Here is a 19,776-nt window from a genome sequence, read left to right as displayed (position 1 = left end):
GAGGCGGTAATTTTCCTTGCCTTCTGAGGGACAGAGAAAAGAGTAGTCGTCAGGATTCCTGAAATATCTATTTGTTCCTTTTGAGGCATGGACGATGTGTTCCTGTTTCAAACCTCTTCACGACTGTGGAGGTGTTGTGAAACAGAAGTGTTTTTGTACAGTTCTTCCTCTTTTCCAGACATCCATCAATACGTGTGTGGTACACACAGATAACATGCCCAGAAAAGTTAAGCTGAGTTGTGAGAAGTCCTGTAGAACCTAAGCAGCAAATCCAGGGCAGAATCTGTGGACTTTCCAAATATACCCATTACCATACGGTGAGACAGAACAGTGCAGTGGTTTAACCGTGAAAACACCGCACTGAACGGCCTGCACTGAAATCCCAGCAGGGTGAGTTTAGGAATGCTACTTACTCTCTGAGCCTCTATTAACTCACAGGTAAAATGGAGAGAGTAATAGTATGTGCCACATGGGGCTGATCTGTGGACTAAATTGAAACCACTCATAAAGTGCTTAACATAGCACTCAAATTATATTGGCTTTACTATTACTCTGACTGACAATGTCCAACCTCCATTCGTGATTGTATTGCTTCAACTCTCCTTTACAGGAAAGCTTCTTGAAAAGATTATCTATATATATCCCACCTCTGCTTCTTTGCAGCACATTTACCCATGAACCCAACTCTCCTGTTCTCCTGCCTCCCTCATACCATTGAGACTTCTTTTGCTGAGCTTCCTTATGAATTCATGCTGACAAATCCAATAAATACTTTTTAATCGTTTGTACTTGAACTCTCAGGGACATTCAATAAAGTTGATGCTCCCTTGTTGAAACTTTCCTGATTCTACTACTATTTTCTGCCCACTCTGTATCAATGTACCTTAAGAAACCCACCCCTATCCTTCTTTCCAACTTTTAAATACTAGAATAACTCAGATCTCAGGCTCAGGATATCTGCTCTCCTCACTCAACATTCTTACGCTAAGCAAACTTACCCATTTCTGTACCTTCAAATCCCATCCCGATGGCCAGGACTGCTGTGAGACTTTATGGCCAGGACCGCGCATGGAAAGTCTCTAAAATAACATGAGTGGGAAATGTCTATATGTTAGGACACGGACTCAAGTGAAAAATTATAAACTTGCTAGCACAGAATTTCAAGCTCTGGAACCCGGTCTTTGGCCATATAGGACACGGCTGGCTGAGTTGCAGGATTATTGTCTTATATGATAGCATAAGTTGTTACTGACAAGTTCTTTTGAAGAGAAGGAAGGTTGACTGCTTAGGACTTCTCAGCCATAGTGTGTCATTCACTGCATGTGCGGTGCTGAGTATTACCACTGTTTGAGTGCCTCTTAGTGAGAAACAGAAAGGAAACTTGCTCAGATGTATAACTTGATAGATACCACTCTTGGTAATTAATAACGTATGCATGAGTTTTATTTCTTCAGTCCTTGAGTTCACCCCTGATTTCTCTGATCTAGGTCGAAGACATTTAGCATGAGTAGATGGTAAAAATGATCCGATCGTGGATGTGGGAGGAAAGGAAATAAGAATAACGCAGCATTCTTCTCATGTCAGATTGGGCCAAGGCCAAACCTAGTCCCCAGCGGGAAAAGAATCAGACTCTCGTTGGGCACATTCTATTAATGAGAAAAAAAAGGGGGGGAAGATAGGCTGATGGATTCAAAAGAAGGCTGATTAGGACTAACTCTTCTTTATTGCCCTAGAAAAGTTGAGAGATCAAGGTTAGCAGAGGGGCAGGGTGGTAAGAAAGTGAACATGGAAGTGCAAAGGAAAAATCTACATCTCCCTGGAGCACGTGGTAAATCATCAAGACGGTCCATGTTGCTGACCATGCAGGCGACGGGGCCATGGCCAGAAAGCGAAATGCCCACCAGGCATCCTTAAGGAGGAGGTAGTTGATTAAATATGAGATTTCTGAGGGAAGCCCTGGAAGAGCTGGGATGTAGAAAATGATCCGATATGAGGAACTCTAAAAGGATTCATCCCTGGGATTTCAAAATCCAGTGGGTGTCCCAGGTTCCTCTGCTGCTTGCCACTGAGTTGAGTGCTTCCCACATTATCCTTTACCATGACCAGCAGCTTCAGCCGAGGCCGTCCAGCAGGAGTATGGTTAAGTGTTGGAGACCCAAGCTAGACAGTATATCTGTAAAAATGGTGTGCTTCTAGGACAAGTATTTCCAGAAGCTGGAATACCAGTTAGGGTGTCAGTTTGTCTGGTTTTGGTGAGTTGCAGTGGACTTCACTGAACTTGATGGAAAGGAGATTCTCTAGATCAAAGGCTTAATCAAAGATCCCTTATGGGTATTGAACACATAGACCTAAATGAGGGTGGGGTTGCCTCTGGTGATCTTTGCACAAAATAAGGTAGAACTGCCTTTTACGCCTCATCATTGGGTGTCAATGGTACAAGCCATGTTCAGAGTAAAGGAACGAAGCAACTATAATCCTGAGAACCACGTGATAACTATACTTCTGCAAAGGGGGAGGGAATATTCCAACAACTGTGGCTAGGAATTCCCAGGAATTAATGAGCCATCGTGATTACATTCAGTGCGAGGATGGTTCAGAATCCCAAGCGTGCAAATTATTTAGCAGGGAATGCAGACAATTTGACAGTAAAAATTTCCGGTGTAAGGAGTTTACATACCAGGATCCAGATATCATGTTATTTCTGCCCATATGGAACTAAGGGTGGGTTTGTGGTGATCAAAGGAACACATCCTTTTTTCATGTCTAATTTCATCCTGCAAATGTTATCTCAATAATTCATAGGGGCATGAATCGGTGAGGCCTGGACATTAGTATACAATACATATTGAACTACTGAATTTTTGAAAATGTAAGAATGAGGAAAAATAACATAAAAATGTCAAAGGAGCCATGGTGTAATGCCCCATCTTGTCCTCAGATAGGTTATCTGAGGAAAGAAGAGTTTAGCTATTTGGGGTTTTTTGCACTTTCAAAGACTGAAACACAAACACACATATTTACCCCCTGCCCTATTTTTCTTATCAAATCTCTCTACCCAACAGTGTTTAGGGTTAAAAACTCAGAAAAAATATTTTCAAGATTTTTAAAAACCTGCGCTTTTTGATATTTCGTTCCAGTGTCTCAAAATGTATTTTGGATCTCCTTTTTCTCAAATGCGGAGAACAACATTTTGAGCTCTATTGGAAATCGCTTCCTGTGTTTGTTCACTCTATTCTTTAAGTCTTCAGGTCCTTTAGGGCAAAGATAATGCCCCGATTCTGTGGAAAAGGGAACTGTGGTGCTTGTAAGTGCCAGTACAAAAATCAAAATCCTTCATCCTTCCTGGAGGTTGAGTCCCTGAAAAGAACCAAGGTCAGCAGAACCAAAGATAAGACGATAAGATCACACAAAACAGGGAATTCGGGGGAAATCTATTTTTAAACATATTATTGTTTTAAACATAAACCTTTCCAGAAAGCACATAACAAAGCACATATGCTTCTCCCGAGAAGCTTTCTCTGGAATCACCTGCTCCGAGTTGATTCAGGAAATATCCATGTGAAATTGTGACCTGCTAGGAAAAAGCCTATTACGTCGGCTCTATTATGTCCCCGGTACTTCTCAGTAAAAATCTTCACCTAGATTTTAAGGGATTTTATGGAACTTAAATTGAATGTGTTTTGCAATCATGTCTCCACTGCCCTCATTTTATCAAGGCTTAGGAAATGCTTCTGTGCCTGCCTTGGCTTTTCACATATCATGACAGAGCTTCTGAGTGCTCTTCCCGACTAACATTCCAACAACGTATCGAGGGGTGGGTTGTAGACAACCTTCATATCTACCGCCTCCCCTCAAAACCCACCAGCCAGGTTTGATAAGACTTAACTCTTGACAGATTTGTCCATTTAAGGGTTCTAAGGTGAAAAACACATATGCCAAAGTGTTACATTGCTTTAAAATTCTGTGGACACACATCGATCTGTATTATTTCCCAACTACAGATGCCAGCATGGTGATTAATTCGAAGCTGCTGTACTCACATTTTAATAAATTATAAAACGTCTGACCCACTTCTCCTCCCTTCCTCCTACCTGTCTTTATTTTATTATGAAAGTGACCATTCGTGGCAAATCTGGGTTTCACTGAATGTCAGGTGTAGGTCACCAGAAAAAAAATTAGGTGAAGAAGCATTTACCAGGTGTCAATGCTCATCCATGCACAACCACCAAGATATATTCTGTCTTGTGAGGAAGCGGTGTGGGTGAGTATACACACTGATAGGAGAACTTTTTGTTCACATCAAAATTAGTCGGCCTACATGAATGTTTAAATGTGTTTGAAGAGATGTGTCAATGTTGCTCTTCAAGAAATGGTAATGTGGTACTTATACCAAAAAAATTCTCTTGTCCAACTTATTTCAGTCTATCTTTGAAGGGGTGTTATGTTGTAGAGGAAGCAGGAGTAAAAAAGGAACAGGTTTATATAGTCCATCCCTGACAAAGGATTAACTCTTGGACTTCAGTGTGGTAGGCCTGATGTTCAATGAGCCTGAGGAGAACTCTATCCATGAGGCTAGAAATCTGATCTGTCTTCTTCTCCATTGTGTCTCCAGTCCTTAGCACATGTCAAATGCTCTGTAAATATAGGTGATGAATTAATATCCATCTGCACCAATTTTTCACCAAGCACCTGGACTCTGATTTGGACTTCATTCTCCTGCTGGCACTGAACACCTGCCCTGAACCCTCTCCAAGAGGTTTTATCAAACCACCCACCTCTCAACGGCCTCCTTCCTTGGGGTTGAACCCTGTCCACCATATACCCTCTCCTAATAAGGAGACTATTTATGATTGAGATGCCCCACGTGACTTTGAATCTCATTTCTACTCTTCATCTGTGCCTTAAATGCCTCACCAACAAAATGTGAATTCACTGGGTGTGGGCCATACCGTCCAGGTTTAGAGAAATTTCTAAAACTGGGTATCCAGCTTCGTGACCAGGGCCACAGTGAGGACAGTTCTCCCTGCCTTGGTTTGTACTTTCATTAAAAGCCTGCCCTGGCTTGTTTCAGGGCCAGACCTCTCAGAGCTGTAAACAGTAGAAGGCAGAACAAGGACACAGATGGAAATCAGAGAGAAGCGCATTTTAGTTCATTGTAAGGAAAAACTTCTTAAAGGGGTCAGCAAATTACCCTAAACCTTCAAATACAGACTGTGTGACCATCTGTTAGGGGTGCAGTGAAACAGAGCCCTATATTCATAAAAATGTATGCATACAGTATCTGTGGCAAATGGTTCTTTTCCTTTAAACTCCATTCAAAAGGTCATGACTTTTTCACCCTCAGATTTTCAGGAAGCAAGCTAGATGATGAGGGCTTTACAACCTCAAGGTCATACAGGTCTATGATTTCATTTTTAAGTTTAAAAAAGTAGTAACTTTTTATATGATAAACATAAGTTCAGATGAACTACATCTTAAAAAAAGGTATACACAATTTTAGAATCAATAATATCCCATTATGAACCTCAGCTCTAATTCAAATAGCAGCACAACTTTGGGCAGATTTATCCACTGCCCTGAAGATGAACATTTTATCTAGAAATGAGGGTGAAAAAATTCTCTGTATACACACACACAGGCACATGCACACATATAGCATCTATTTTTAACCTAGGTAATTTTTACATACGTTAAAATACGGTTTGTTTCTTTTCAACATGTAGCTGGTGGTGATGGCTATTTAATTGTATCCATATAACGTGTGTGGCTGGTTCCCTGCTTCCTTCCTCATTATACAGGGATACATTATACCTCAATATCTCCTTTAATGGTCACCAAACTCTCTGAGGAGGAACTACACAGATTGGGAAAACAAGGGCCTGGAAAATACTCCTCAGGGACCAGGAAACTGGCATACTTGGCACTGGAATTCAAGGCAGTCATCACAGCAGATCTAGATTTTTTAATTTCAAAGCGATACCCTCAATTCTCTGCTACAAGGCATGGAATCCCACCATGATATTCTTATCACAGGTTAAGACCTGCAAACACCCCACCTCGATTTGTTTATGATGCAGTGGGTTCTACTTTTCCTCTTTCACAGATGTCTGGATATGTAATCCAGAGAGCTAAAAATTAATTGGTTAATAATAACCAAAGCAGCTCATACTTGGGCAACGTACATCTAAGTGGGACAGAATGCACTTTTATGGTTGAGCTGTCCAAAGTGTAACCAAGGTTTGCTATATCTCTCAGCACAGGATGTACAACTTTCTGCTGTGTCTGGGTAATAACTCCGGACACAAGGTATTTTTTTCTTGCCAGGTTATAGAGCGTGTTGCTTTGAAAAGGCAGCGTTCTGCAACCGCGAATAAATTTTTAATGTTCTTTCCCCAGAACCTTTATGTTACCCTTGGGAAGTGCCCAGGTGTGTCCGTGAAAATTTGAGTATAAATTTAACTTTTGAGAATGAAATTGATTTTAAACGCGAATTACTTAAGGGAATTCTCTAGTGAATTCTTTTATGGGGAAAATAATTACTTGTTCATTTTTTATTTTGCGTAAATCTTGATGTGTCGACATTTCTGAGTTAAAAAAGAATCCAGTGAGTGCCATATTTGTCAGGCAAGTTTCTGAATCTCCAGTATCTCTGTTAATTAACCCTAATCGTTAACTTTGGAAAGTGGTCAAGAGAGATTACTTGAGCCCTTGTTACCACAAGGGAATCATGGATGAAATTTCACTCAGCGTAAGAGCAGTAAAGAGAGGCTGGAGAGAACCCTGGATCGACAGTTCCACTCAGCAGGCTGGAGTCCCGCTTTTCCCTCAGATGAGTCAGTTTTGGTAAACTGTTTAGCTTCCTTGGGCTTCAGTTTTCTCACTGGGAACACGGCAGTGAAAATGTCTCCCCTTTCTACTTCACAAAGTTTATCAGGATCACATGAAAAATGGTATGTGAAGGCATTTATTTTGTAAAGCACAAAGCAAGCTTCATAGCAAACCTAAGTGTGTGGTGTCTTCAAAATTTCTCCCAGGCAAGGTCGCAGGATTAATTCCTATTCTTTGAAACTCTGTCATCTTCTCTTGGAATCACTGGCAGCAGAGATGAGTCATTGAGAGAAATGTTATTATAAAAATCATGATAGAAATAAAAATAGCACTGACAGTCCACACAATTAGTATGCGTGCTGGGGGCGCTTGGGACAAATCAGAATATGGATCCCAACGTGAGCTGCCCATAGGCAATGTCTGCTGTCTGTTCCCTCTCTCCTCTTTTCTTATCGCTTTCTTTTCCTCCAAGTGTTTCTAGATTTTTGTTCCTCAAGCTCTTGGCTGGCATTCTACACAAGGATACTGGCTTTGACATGGCGTCTTCCTTGATAATTTTTATTAAGCCTCCCTGCCTTTAAAATACGCCACATTCTCGAAAGTCTGAACTAGTAACTACTTTATTAACCTGAGGAATGGCAAACATTGACCAAATTCCTGTTACTGAGCACAGTTGGATGAGATATAAATGAGAGACTTTGACTTTGATGTCACTGTACCCTAATGACATCCTTTAAAACCTTCAGAAGGGAGAAATGGAAAGGTCACAATCTTGGCTAGAGGACTGTTTGTATGACTTAGAATTGGGATTGAAATTGATTAGTTGCCAACATTTAAAAATGTAAAGATAAAAAGTTCCAGCTTTCTGACTTCTCTTAAATATCAGTACACAGAGCGGCCTTGGATCCTCTATGGCAAAAGCAGCAGTGACTGAGAAGCGGCTGGTTCCTTTAGGAGCGCAAGCTGTGTTCAGTGTCCCCACCTGTTCCACTTCATTTGCTTCTGTCGTCTGTAGGGACCCCATAGGGCCTGAGCTTGTGACCCTTGATAAACTCACAGAAACAACCTAATTAAGTCCTATCTCATAACCAGATAGTCATGGTTGAAATCATGGACAGATGGTTTAAGGGGAACATATGTTGTTGATCTGTTCCTCCCACTTCATTAACTGTTTTGCCAGCATTTTAAGCAGTCTAATTATATGTCACAAACTATAACTGGAGCAGCAGCTTATAAGGGGCGAATCTAGGGTTTTGTTGAACTTTTAGTTTTAAATTTCAAATGGAAGCTGCTTTGAGGTTGGATCGGTACTTTAAAGTAGAACTTTCTCAGCTTCGTGAACGTGAGTCCTAGGCCTGTTCCAAACTCCACACCCGACACATTCCTGTGATGCCAGAGTACCTGACAGCATCATGGCCGTGGGGTTTTTATAACATGCAGTTACGGAGAGCAAAGGGCCTCTCACAAAATGTCACCACGAGTGATACATTAGAGGCGGGGGAGGGTCCTAGAGACTTGGTGTTGTTTCTAGAGTTTTCTGAAGGCTTCACTAACACCTGCCCTCGTTTTCCATGCCCAAGGAGAGGAAAGTTGCTATGGATAAATCTAAGATGAGGAGAAAAAAAAAAAAGGAGCCAAATTAATAGAAGGGGGCAATTTAGTAGGAGGATTATGAATAACATTGTTTGGGAACTAACCTTCTCTTTTTTCTTATCAATTTCTAAAGTTCCCTTTTCCCCAGATCAAAGGGTTAACATCTGGGGGCCAGAGATTTAAGTTGCGGCCTTATAAAGAGAAGTGGGGCCAAGGCTCGGTACACTTCAGTCAGTGCAGGCTGTCAATCAGAAGCACAGAACTTGTGTGTATGAATCCATATGGTCTGGAATAGGTCACTAGGCTGAAGCGCCTCACACAGAGGCTCGGAGTCAAAGTATTTCTATGTCTGTGCAAACAAGAGGACCTTGCAAGTGTGGCTACGGCCATGGTGGGTGACTGGTCAAAGAACTGGGGATCTTGGGTTCAAAGACAGATAAAGGCAGAAGGGTCTCTCATCTGTCTGGCTTGAGCAAGAACAGGTTAGCCTGGTCATCACCCATCAACTGTCCAGTTAACCTCTGGCCTGGATAGACAGTGGTTTAGGACTCTAGGGAGAGGTGGCAGAGCAAAATACCAAAAGAACGTATCATCGGAGACATAGACCACCTCCAGCATAACTTGTAATTTGAACTCTCAGGACCCAGAACCTTGTGAGTTACTGGCTCAATAACACATGAAACATGAATGCAAATGTCCAAAATCATCATGGACGAGCATGGCGATGGAGATTCCCAACCTCAGTCTAGCAGTTCTCATTTGTCTTGAGTCAGAATGAATGCATGTCAGTAGAAAGGAAAGGATGGATAAAAATAACTGCGCTGGCAGCCACAGGGCAATGACAAAGGTGTAGTAGGAGGGAAGTTACCTTTTCTTTTTCACAAACTCACAGACAAAGTACATGGTAAGATGGCACTCGGTGTCATTCCACCTGCCCGAGCTCAGCATTTCCACACAGTCCTCGTGACCGTAGGGGTCGCTGGGCTCACCCTCCTTCCAGTTGCTGTAGTTCTGCAGTGGCGTGTTGTCTGTGAAGACGTACTGGCCCTCCCTCTCAAGGTCATTCACCCCGATGAACACCCGGAAGAAACCGCTCTTGGAGACGTAGTCAGCGAGGAGCGTGTTGGCAGCTTCGTCCTTGGGCATGGCCAGCATCCCTCCCCGGATCCGGCAGTGTGTCAGGGATTCCCGGTAGTTCTTCTCCTCCTGCACGATGTAGTAGAATTTCTCTTCGGTTTCTCTAATCCCTGCTATGACTTGGCGGCGAGGGAAAGAAGAGTATGATGACCGATCTCAAAAAGGGAAAAGCTAAGTATGTTATATTGCTAGATTTCCATTCCTTTCTTCAACATCGAACAATTATTTTGCAAAGCTTTATCAAGAGGTGGGCACTGGTTTACTATTTTCCTCCACTTCTCTAGCTGTCAGATGGAGGACAAACTCCTATCGCTTGTCCTCCCTCATCCTTCCTCCTTTACTTCCCCCAGCAATGTGAAGCAGAGAGCTACTCGGGGAAAGATGTGTTATGTGAACTGTCACCCAGCTCATCACAGACAATTTTTCCCATCCTCGTTTATGCTTCTGCCATAATTTCAGTTCCATGAGCATGCCCTTCTGCCTTGCACTTCCATGCCTCCCATGCCTGGAAGTTCTTCTCACTGCTTTACCTGGCAGATTCCTTCTCATCTTTCAGATCTCAGTGGAAGTGTTTCCTCCTCTAAGAGCCTTTCCGGTGCCCCAGGGCAGACACGGGCACTCTTGTGCGTTCTCTCCTGTGTTTCTGATGCCTTTTTCACTTCATAGCACTTAACACATTCTAGTCTAATTGTCTGTGTCTCTTCTACTAACCTGTGAACCTTCTGGGGCCAATGACTATGTCTTTGTCACTCTGTAGCCTCAGTGCCTACAACAGTGCAGGAGGTTGTACAGGCTTATTGGACTCATATGGAAATAATACAGAAGTTTGTCCACTTTGGGCCAGATTCCTAGGTCGTGAACATGTACATCAACAGAGATTGTCTATACTTCACTCCAGGTACATGAAGTAGACAGAGCCACTGAGAAAGCTTCAGGACAGACTGGGGACTCAGAGTCATCCCAAGCTCATACTATGCTATATATGTTTTGGGCTTTGGGGGAAACTGCATATATTTTTAGGGTAAATAAATTAAGATTTACAAATAAATCTATGACCATTTGAATGTTAAGAACTGTCACTCTCTGTTGAACCTCTGCGGTCTGGTTTATTCATTAGGATTCAAGTCATGTCAGAGGCAGCATCTTCTAAGCAGGTTATAACTAGAGTTATAATTAAGGGCTAGTGAATATCAAACATTTTCTATGCCTGTAGTATTTCAAGATGAGGACGGACACGAGATGGCATCTGTGTGCCTCCAGGAATGGACAGTAGATATGGCTGGGTTATAATAAATGAGAATACAACAAAATGAACCCAACAGTGACAGTAACTGCAAGAGTTCCCTCCTTCATACTGTCTCAGAAGAGAGGACATAAGCCCCAACTTTCAGGGCTTCACTGCTAACTGGAATGAGGAAATGGACAAGAGATAACAGAAATGACTAATACAGAAAGCTGCATAATTTAAAGAAACACATAATGTTCCTATTGATTTGCACTGAGGGTAGAGGAGCCCGTGAAACCCATATTCAAATCCCTGCTCCACTGTTCAGAGCTCTGTACCTACGCGCACGGTACTCTCTCTAAGCTGCAGTCTAATCATAGTACCTGAATCACAAAAAGTATTATTATTCCAAGTACTCAAGAAAGTAGTCATTGGCAATATTGTTACTTCTGTCTTCTGAGATGCTAGCTGTTTGATTCTTGCTGTCCCTCTTTATCCCGAAGGCCTGGCTGGCCGAACTCCACCCTTCCCTCCATTCCCCTCTCTCACTGAAGCACCTTTTTCTACTCACCGGCCAGGCACACATGCTTGCCTACAGAAAGTGGACCTGAAGTGGCCTAGAGTCTGAGTAGGGTAATTAGCATTTCGAGAGACCTTTAAACCGGTGACACTATCTCAGGAGGCCTTTGCCCGGACCAAGTTACTTCCTGCTAGGTATATTGGAGCTGCAGTGTTGAAAGAGATAAACTCATGGATACATAGCACAAAGCAAGCGAGAGCAGACTCACCATTCTTGACAAACCTCATCGATGTCTTAAGGCGAGCCACACTGATGTCCAGCTGTCCAACAACTTTCCGGTATCTCCCACAGTCACAGACGGTACCTTTTAAACGACAGAACTGTGAGTTCATGTTGAAGCACATGCAGACCCGAAGAGCAACTGGTCTCTCCCCGGTATTTCCTGTCTGTTTCCAGCCTGGCTCTGTCTCCTTGTGAATGGCTGTGCTTTTCCTTTTTTATTTAAGACAAGGTTTCCAATATACACTGCCTACAGGATTACAGAAAATGTCTTTTTAATTATTTTGAATGAGTTAAAACACAGCTCTAAGCAAGATTTTTTTTTTTTTAAGGAACAGTAAATATGACAAACCACTGCACACACGTTGTGAACCATTTGGCTTTTTTGTTGAACACAGAAAGTACCTCTCCAGTCTCAGACTAAAATCTTTACAGCTATTTAAAAACGTATTTCTAGCTAGTCTTCTTTTCTTACTGCATTGTTCACTGGCTCACACGACTCTCCCAAGACAGTAGAAACCTTTCATGATGAAATCAAACGTTAATTCTGATCATCCATTTGGAGTATAGCTTAATGTTTAAGTTTAAATCTTGTGAATAGACCCATCTTCCAATTTCAAGAGCCAACTGTCGTGGATTAACTATGATCTTAATTTCTGCCATTAATTCCCCTTCAGTCATTTACCTTTGCAACTATCTACTGATAATACAACAGAGAAGAAATTCTAAGGAAAGCAATATAAAATTCAAATGATTCCCTTTTCCTGTTTAACAGCTGCTTCGTGTAAACATCTCCGTTTGCTTTTTTCTTTGGTGGTTGAAAAGCAAGAAGAATTCTATTAGCCAAAGGGAAATAAAAATATCTGTGGCTTTATTTATCCATATCACGGTTAAATATAAGGAACTTAAAACAGTTCTTAGAATTAGTTTTCACTACAATTTTATGGTGGAAATCGTGGAAGCTCACCAAGAACAAGCTACTTTCTGTCCATGTATCTAACACTGGAAGTAAAGCTCTCTTTCGTATCAGCAAGAAGCTCCCCTGCCATGAAGCATGTTCTGTAACCATGGGCTCTCCCTGGATCATGCCAGTATTTGGTTGAGATGCTGGTAGAATATAAGGCCTGCTGGCCCTATTGCTGTGGACTTTGTGGATTTTCCACTTGTCTGGGAGAATGAAGTCTGCTTCCTGATGTGCTGGGTTTGCTGCCTCACAGCAAGCCTGATGGGGGTGGAGCGCACCGTTATCCCCGTCCCCAGGGCTGGAAAGTCACCAGCTGATTGAGAGGACATTTTGCATCTTCCCTTTCCCCTAGCCCGAGAAAAATAAGCTGAATCACACTGAACGGACTATTGCTTTTCTATTAAATATATTTATGTTTGCAATGAATACATTTGGAATAATGCTAGCAATGAAAGAGGAAAAATGAGTATATTATACCTGCTTTGCCTTTTCCTCCAGGTATCCCAGGCAAACCCTTTTCCCCTTTGTCACCTGAAGAAAAACAACAGCCACAAAAAGAACAACTAAATAAAACAGTACTATTGATGAACAGAATATAGTGCATAGAATAGGATGAAACAGAAGTATTTTAGACAGACATGTCCTGCACACCTAAAATAAGAGGAAAAAGTTTTAAATTGCATTTGTAATATCTTCAATTAAATTTCCTTGGTTTTATAAAAATAATTTGACTTTGAGTTGGCTGCACAGGTACAACTAATCAAATAAGTCACAATTTAATTAGGTGGAATGTAGAATTCCAGTTGGAAGTATAAGAAACATTTAAATTTGTGTCACTTATCCTACTAACATGTTTTTATGATATGAACTGGTGAGCAAGGCTAATACAATTCTTGCTTGCATGTTTTTAATTTTAAAAGTGCCATTGTTTGATATATCTGCATCAGCATATATATAAATACACATAGTGTCTGTGTATTTACTATGCCCCTAAGTTCTTTCATGTGACTTGCCCCTTGGATTTTCAAAAACATGCACTGTGCTTTTTCAATTTAATTCAACAAATATCTACTATTTACTTACTCTATGCAAGACAAAAGGCTTGGTACTTTGAAAAGATATAAAGAGAGACAAGATTAAACTTCTGGCTTGAAAGAGTTTATTGCTTTTTGGAAGAGATGTGATACATGCAAATATCCATAGTATAAAGTCATGTCAAATATATTATCCTGAAATATCAGCCTTGATAAGTTTCCTTGCTGTTCTTCTTTGTATGTGACCATGTTTCTTACAGAGACATCCACAAAATAATTCTCAGAGAATCAGATTTATTAAAGCAGAGAGAAAAAAAATGTTGTTTTTTCCCCAACTTCAAAATAAGCCCTTGAAGCCCACATCAGACACAATAATTGAAAGCAAAAGCTTTTGATTTATAAGAGGAAATGTTTGGCTGAAGTTCCTGGGACTCAAAAGAGAAGACCCTGATAGAAGTAAAACAGAGTTTATGCTTCAGTGGTGATCTGGAAAAAGAATAAGAAAGGATTCAGGAGGGATGAATATAGGATGAAGGTCACCCAGGCTAGAGAAGAGGAGGGGGCTTACTCCTGTAGGACTTTGGTGTGGCCTGGAATTGGGTATATGACCCGAGGGGACAATGTGAGGGGGAATGGAGTCAGCATTGAGGTTCTGCTTAACCCCTTCCTCTACCAGCAAAAGGGAAAAGGTGGGAGCCACCTTAAAACCGAAAAGGAGACCCGTATTACCTGCCCTGTAGTTATTCTTTCACCACTGCCTGCTGACTGCTTTACATGAAGGGTCTCGTACCTATCGGCCATTGATCATCCAGAAAGGCATGGCTGCCAGGGCCCCAAGGATTTGCTGGAGCCTATCCAAATTGACCCATGTGGACACTTTTCTTTACAATGATGCCAGACATTTGTGAGCTCCCCCAGCCAAAAGGAGGGGCCCTTGAAACCCTGAATGTGGTTTGAGTACGCAGGAGGATGTCTCAGAACTTGCACTTGGATGAAATGAGACAATGGTGAAGTCCAGGACAATGGAATGTGATAAATACTGTAAGAGAGGCAATGAACACACTCTGTCCCTTGTAGGAGGGGGCGAGAAGAGATGGTGCTCCGGCTGGAAGAATGAAGGAGGTCGCTCCTGAAGAGACAGCACTGGAGCCTGGCTATGAAAAGCTTCCGCAGGTGAAGATGGGAGAAGGTCAGGGACGATGTACAGTAGAGGCAAGGTTGGGAAAAAACCATAAAAATACACCGAGCACCCTGACAAGGAAGATTGATCTGGACACACCTAAGCTCTGTCCTGTGAACCCCTCATTTCCCTTATATGTAACTTGGAAAAGATAAGGCTGGATTTTGAGAATATATTGACTGAATAAAGGGAATATACATTTGCTGAGTGACAATCATTTGTCAAGTACTGTTTGGATACCCTATAGATATTATCATACTAAATCCAATGAACTAGACACTATCATTATCTTTATTGTACAACTGAAGAAATTGAGGATCAGAGAGGCAAAGTGGATTACTCCAGGACATCCAGCAATTCAGTGGAGGTGCTGGTGTTGAAACCCAGCCACTTCTGACTCCCCAGTTCATGGTGCTTTCTGAATAACTTAACCAATGATTTAATGAAGAGAAGCAAAGACTTCAAAAAATGTTGTAAAAAATTGAAAGGAATACCAGTCCTGTCATCACCAAAAACGGTATGGACTTGAAAGATCATATGAATATGGCTTAGTGTTTTAATTTAAAAAATAGTTTATCTTCTTTGTATGTGAATCTCTTCCAATTCAACATGGAAAATTGATTCTAGGTCTGCTATGATCCTGGTTCTGGTCTAAGCCCAATAATGAACATTAAAAAAGCATACACGGCGTATTTGCTTTAGAAAATGATAAGTTTTTAAGGAAAACTAAGTATACATCAGAGACCAAGGAGATGAAACACTAGGCACTATCATCCTCTAATGTAAAAGTGAAATAAAGCAGGTACCTGGTGGGCATTCAGAGAAGGAAAGATGGCTGTGGATCAGGGCAGGGAAGGCTTCACTGAAGCGGTAGCCTTTGACTAGATCTTACAAATGAGAGAAATAGATTCCTGAATTGATACATGGATTATTTTTTCTAACAGGATGTAAGCACTGTGTCTATGTTCCAGTAATTTAATTTGAATTCCTTTTTTTAATAGCTAGGAAAGTCAAGTGAAAAACCATGGAAGTCTGAAAAAACAGAGCTTGAATCCTGATTGTGCCACTAAATGTGGACAAGTTACTTAATTTTTTAAGCCTCCATTTCTTCACTTTTTTGGTGTGGGTTTTTTTTTTGTTTTGTTTTGTTTTTTTCCATTTCTTCATTTATAAAGTGGAATAATGGTACCTAAAGTCATAAGATCATTAAGAAGGATAAATTAGATAATGTGTTATCATGGGATTCAGTCTGTGCTTGACCCCTAGAGGATGTTCCACCAATGTCAGCTTCTGCTCCTAAATCAGAGTTAAGGTGAAGAGAGCCAAGTACTGACAATTCATAGTGGATGTGAGCTCCTGGTGTCCACTTGACCCGAAAGAATTCTGGTTTAAAGCCATACACAAAAACCTATTTTTGGCCCATAAATGGGAATACCTCTGTATTAACTGTTTTAAGGTTGAAGAATTAGAGGTTGCATTTAAACGAACAAACAAAACATCATAATACTTCCACTGTAAAAGGATTATTGACCTTAAGTAAAAGCATCTATTTTGCTATGAGATTGAATTTACCTATACTAAATCATTCTTTCTTATTCCTGAAATGAAATATTGACATCCAGAAAGCTACCTTATCCATTCAAGTGACAACATTAAGGTCAGCCCAGAAAGTTGAGATTAATCTGAGTCAGTGAAAAATTTAGAAGGGCCAATGACAAAATGAGAACAATAAATTTCAAAGTACAGATTAAAAATGAAATTAATCCAGGTGAGCCAGAACACTGAACCTCCATTTTTTTTTTTGAAATTCCAGGACTTGATCATAAATTTTGATGGCATATCTCTGGAGCAGAAAAAAAATATCTCAGCCAATGGTGAAAACTGATGTTAAGAGAAAGTGGTATTTATAGAAATAAAGAATAGAAAAGAGGGCCACATCATAGGAAATAAAATATTTTATCTTTTATTTTTTCATCAATAACGCAACAACTGGAATTTGACACAACACTGTAAAATGATTATGAATCAATAAAAAATATTAAAAAAAAATAACGCAACAAATGTTTAGAAAGTTTCCACAGTATAATAGACATTACAAAAAATGATATAAAAGTAGGGTCCTCACGTAAAGCTTATATTTATTTAAACAAATAGGCCTGATACATCTTTCATCCATATGTTTCCTCCAGAAATTCACAGCCTAGTGGGTGAAACAGACAAGCTAATAAACCATGAGAACAAGTAAAGTGATGGAGGTGTCTCTAGGTGAATAGGCACCTGAGCTCGACTAACGAATTGGCCTGGAGAAGACAAGGTTAGTTAACCCTATCATTTCCAGACTGTTACTTCTCCAATATTTGAAAGTTCATCCGTTTTGAGGTTCAGAAAATCACACTAAAATCCTTGTCTCTGTCATCCTCCCCTCTCCCTTCCAAAATTACCTCGTCTTATTCTAAGAAAGGATTAAGACTTGGTTCAAGATCATTAACTCCAGCTCTCCTGGCTGGAGTCTCATTTGGATTTGGCACATCTAAATCTAGGAAAGTCATTGAAAAATAAAGGTCTTGAATTCTGAATGTGTTCATGGCAGTGACTTAGCCTCCCCTTCCACTTCTGCTCATCTCTGGGGCAATACTTGAGATCTTAACCTTATATGACATAGTTGCATCCCAGACATTTTGAAGTCCAGCATCCCCTACTCTGGCCACAACTTTAACCTTTTGTTAAATGAGTCTGATACAGCCAGGGGAAGATCCATGATGCATTTTATCTGAAGCTTATACAATTTGAGGCGCCTTCTTTAAAAAAAATATAAAACCAAATAGCAGATGGAGAAGTACTTACAAACATGAATACTTATTACAAGAAAAGAAATAAAACGAAATCATTAAATTTTAAAAGTAGTCAAGTACCACATTACAAAATTCACTAAAAATGATAATATTTTAATTCAAAATTGAATTTTGTGCCCCTCTAATTCTTTTTTTTTTCATATATTACGTATTGCATATGTCTGGCTGCATTCATGAACATCCAATTGATCTAGCACTGTTTATTGATAGGTGACTCATTTTCCATTTCCAAAAATTGTCATCTTTGCATAAATCAAGTGAGCAGTTCGTATGTTCAAGTAAACTGTTTATCCAAGTAAAAAATGATCACTAGCAGTTCTCCCATATTTTTCATCGTGTTCAGTGCCATACTGTAAACCTTGAGTAACAAACACCATGTGGCCCATACAAGGTGCCACTAGTGATGCTGGCAGTGCTCCCAATAGGCAGAGAAGAGCCAGGACACTGCAAGACAAATCTGAATTGCTTGATATGTACTGTAGATTGAAGTCTGCAGCTGGGATTGCCCGCCATTTCAAGATAAAAGAATCCAGTGCAGGACAGAAAAGGAAATTTGTGAAGCTGTTGCTACAGCTATACCGGCAGGTAAGAAAACCTTGCACTTTTTGAGGAATACCTTTTTGTCTCATATTGAAAATGCAGAATTTATGTGGGTGCAGGATTTCTATAAGAAAGGCACACCCATAGATCCTAATATGATTTGAGAAAAAGTGAAGTCACCATATGACAAAGTAAAAGAAAAGTGAGGACTTAAAGCTGGAGAATTGAATGCCAGCAAAGAATGGTTTGAGACTTTTAGAAAGCGGTTTGGCTTTAAAAATCTCACTAACAAGAGAAGCAGCTTCTGCTGATGGAGAGTCAGCAGATGAGTTCCCAGACGCCATTAAAAAAATCATTAAGTTTATTTATTTTTTGGCGGGGGGGGGTAATTAGGTTTAGTATTTATTTATTTATTTATTTTTAGAGCAGGTACTGGGGATTGAACCCGAGACCTCATGCATGCTAACATGCGATCTACCACTTGAGCTATACCCTCCCCCCTCGAACAGGATTTTTATGCAGACAGAAGTGCCCTATTCTGGAAAAAAATTCCACAAAGGATGTTGATTAGTAAGGAAGAGAAGTGAGCACCAGGGTTTAAGGTAGGAAGGGGTGGACCAACTCTACCATTTTGTGCAAACGCAGTCGGGCTTGTGGTCAGGAGTAACCTTACCTATAAAGCCGCTAACCTCCAAGCCGTGAGGGGAAAGGTAGACACCAGCCATCAGTGTTTTGGTTGTAGAGCAAGAAGGCCTGGACAGTGACAGACCTTCTTCTGGGCTGGTTCCATCATGCTTGTCCCTGAAGTCAGGAGGTACCCTGACAGAAAGGGACGGCCTGTGAAAGTTCTTTCGATATTGGACAAATGCCCCTGGCCACCCAGAACCCTATGAGTTCAACACCAAAGGCATCTACTTGCCCCTAAACACAACATCTCTAATTCAGCCTCTAGATCGGTGTCATACGGACCTCTCAGGCTCATTATACACGGTACTGTATGGAAAAGGTTGTCAGTGCTATGGAAGAGAAGCCGACAGAGAAAACATCATGAAAGCCTGGAAGGAGTACACCACCGAAGATGCCATCGTTGCTATAGAAAAAGCCATGAAAACCATCAAGCTGAAACAGTAAACTCCTGCCGGAGAAAACTGTCCAAGATGTTGTGCACGACTTCATAGGATTTATAACAGAGCCAATCAAGGAAATCAGGAAAGAGACTGAATGTGGCAAAAAAAAAAAAAAATCGGGCAGGGGGCGAAGGGTTTCAAGATATGGATCCTGGAGAAATTAAAGAGCTAGTGGATATCACACCAGAGGAATTAACAGAAGATGATTTGATGGAGATGAGTGCTTTTGAATCAGTGCCAGACCATACGGAAGAAGACATGCAGGCGGCTGCCTCTGTTTCATAAAACTAAAGCAGGAATGTGCAGGGTCAGGATGTGACTGAAAACAAAACGATGTGTATATATACACTTCAAGTTCTCACCTTGCTAATAGATCCCAGACACGGAATGATTATTATTCCACTGAAAATAAAAAAGAATATTATACTGTTCTCTACTACCTTGAGTTTTACGAATAATGGTTTCCTCCAGCTGAGCATGCTTCACGGTCATGACAC

At 40.8% G+C, this 19,776-nt stretch overlaps 1 protein-coding gene across 6 annotated transcripts in view; it reads right to left on the bottom strand.

Annotated features, from left to right (window-relative positions):
* Nucleotides 1-5,124: 5,124 nt before the first annotated feature.
* Nucleotides 5,125-19,776, bottom strand: part of COLEC10 (collectin subfamily member 10) — a 407,385-nt gene continuing 392,733 nt past the window's right edge. For all 6 annotated transcript variants that reach the window (XM_072949642.1, XM_072949643.1, XM_072949644.1 and 3 more), the window contains 3 exons: nt 13,024-13,077; nt 11,572-11,667; nt 5,125-9,677 (listed from right to left, as the gene is read on the bottom strand). In XM_072949642.1, coding sequence (XP_072805743.1) covers nt 9,286-9,677; nt 11,572-11,667; nt 13,024-13,077 — 542 coding nt within the window. In that variant the 3' untranslated portion in view covers nt 5,125-9,285. The remainder of the gene's footprint in view (nt 9,678-11,571; nt 11,668-13,023; nt 13,078-19,776) is intronic.

The sequence above is a fragment of the Vicugna pacos genome, chromosome 25, assembly GCF_048564905.1.
Source record: "Vicugna pacos chromosome 25, VicPac4, whole genome shotgun sequence".
Lineage (NCBI taxonomy): Eukaryota > Metazoa > Chordata > Mammalia > Artiodactyla > Camelidae > Vicugna > Vicugna pacos.
This window is presented reverse-complemented; position numbering and strand designations above follow the sequence as displayed.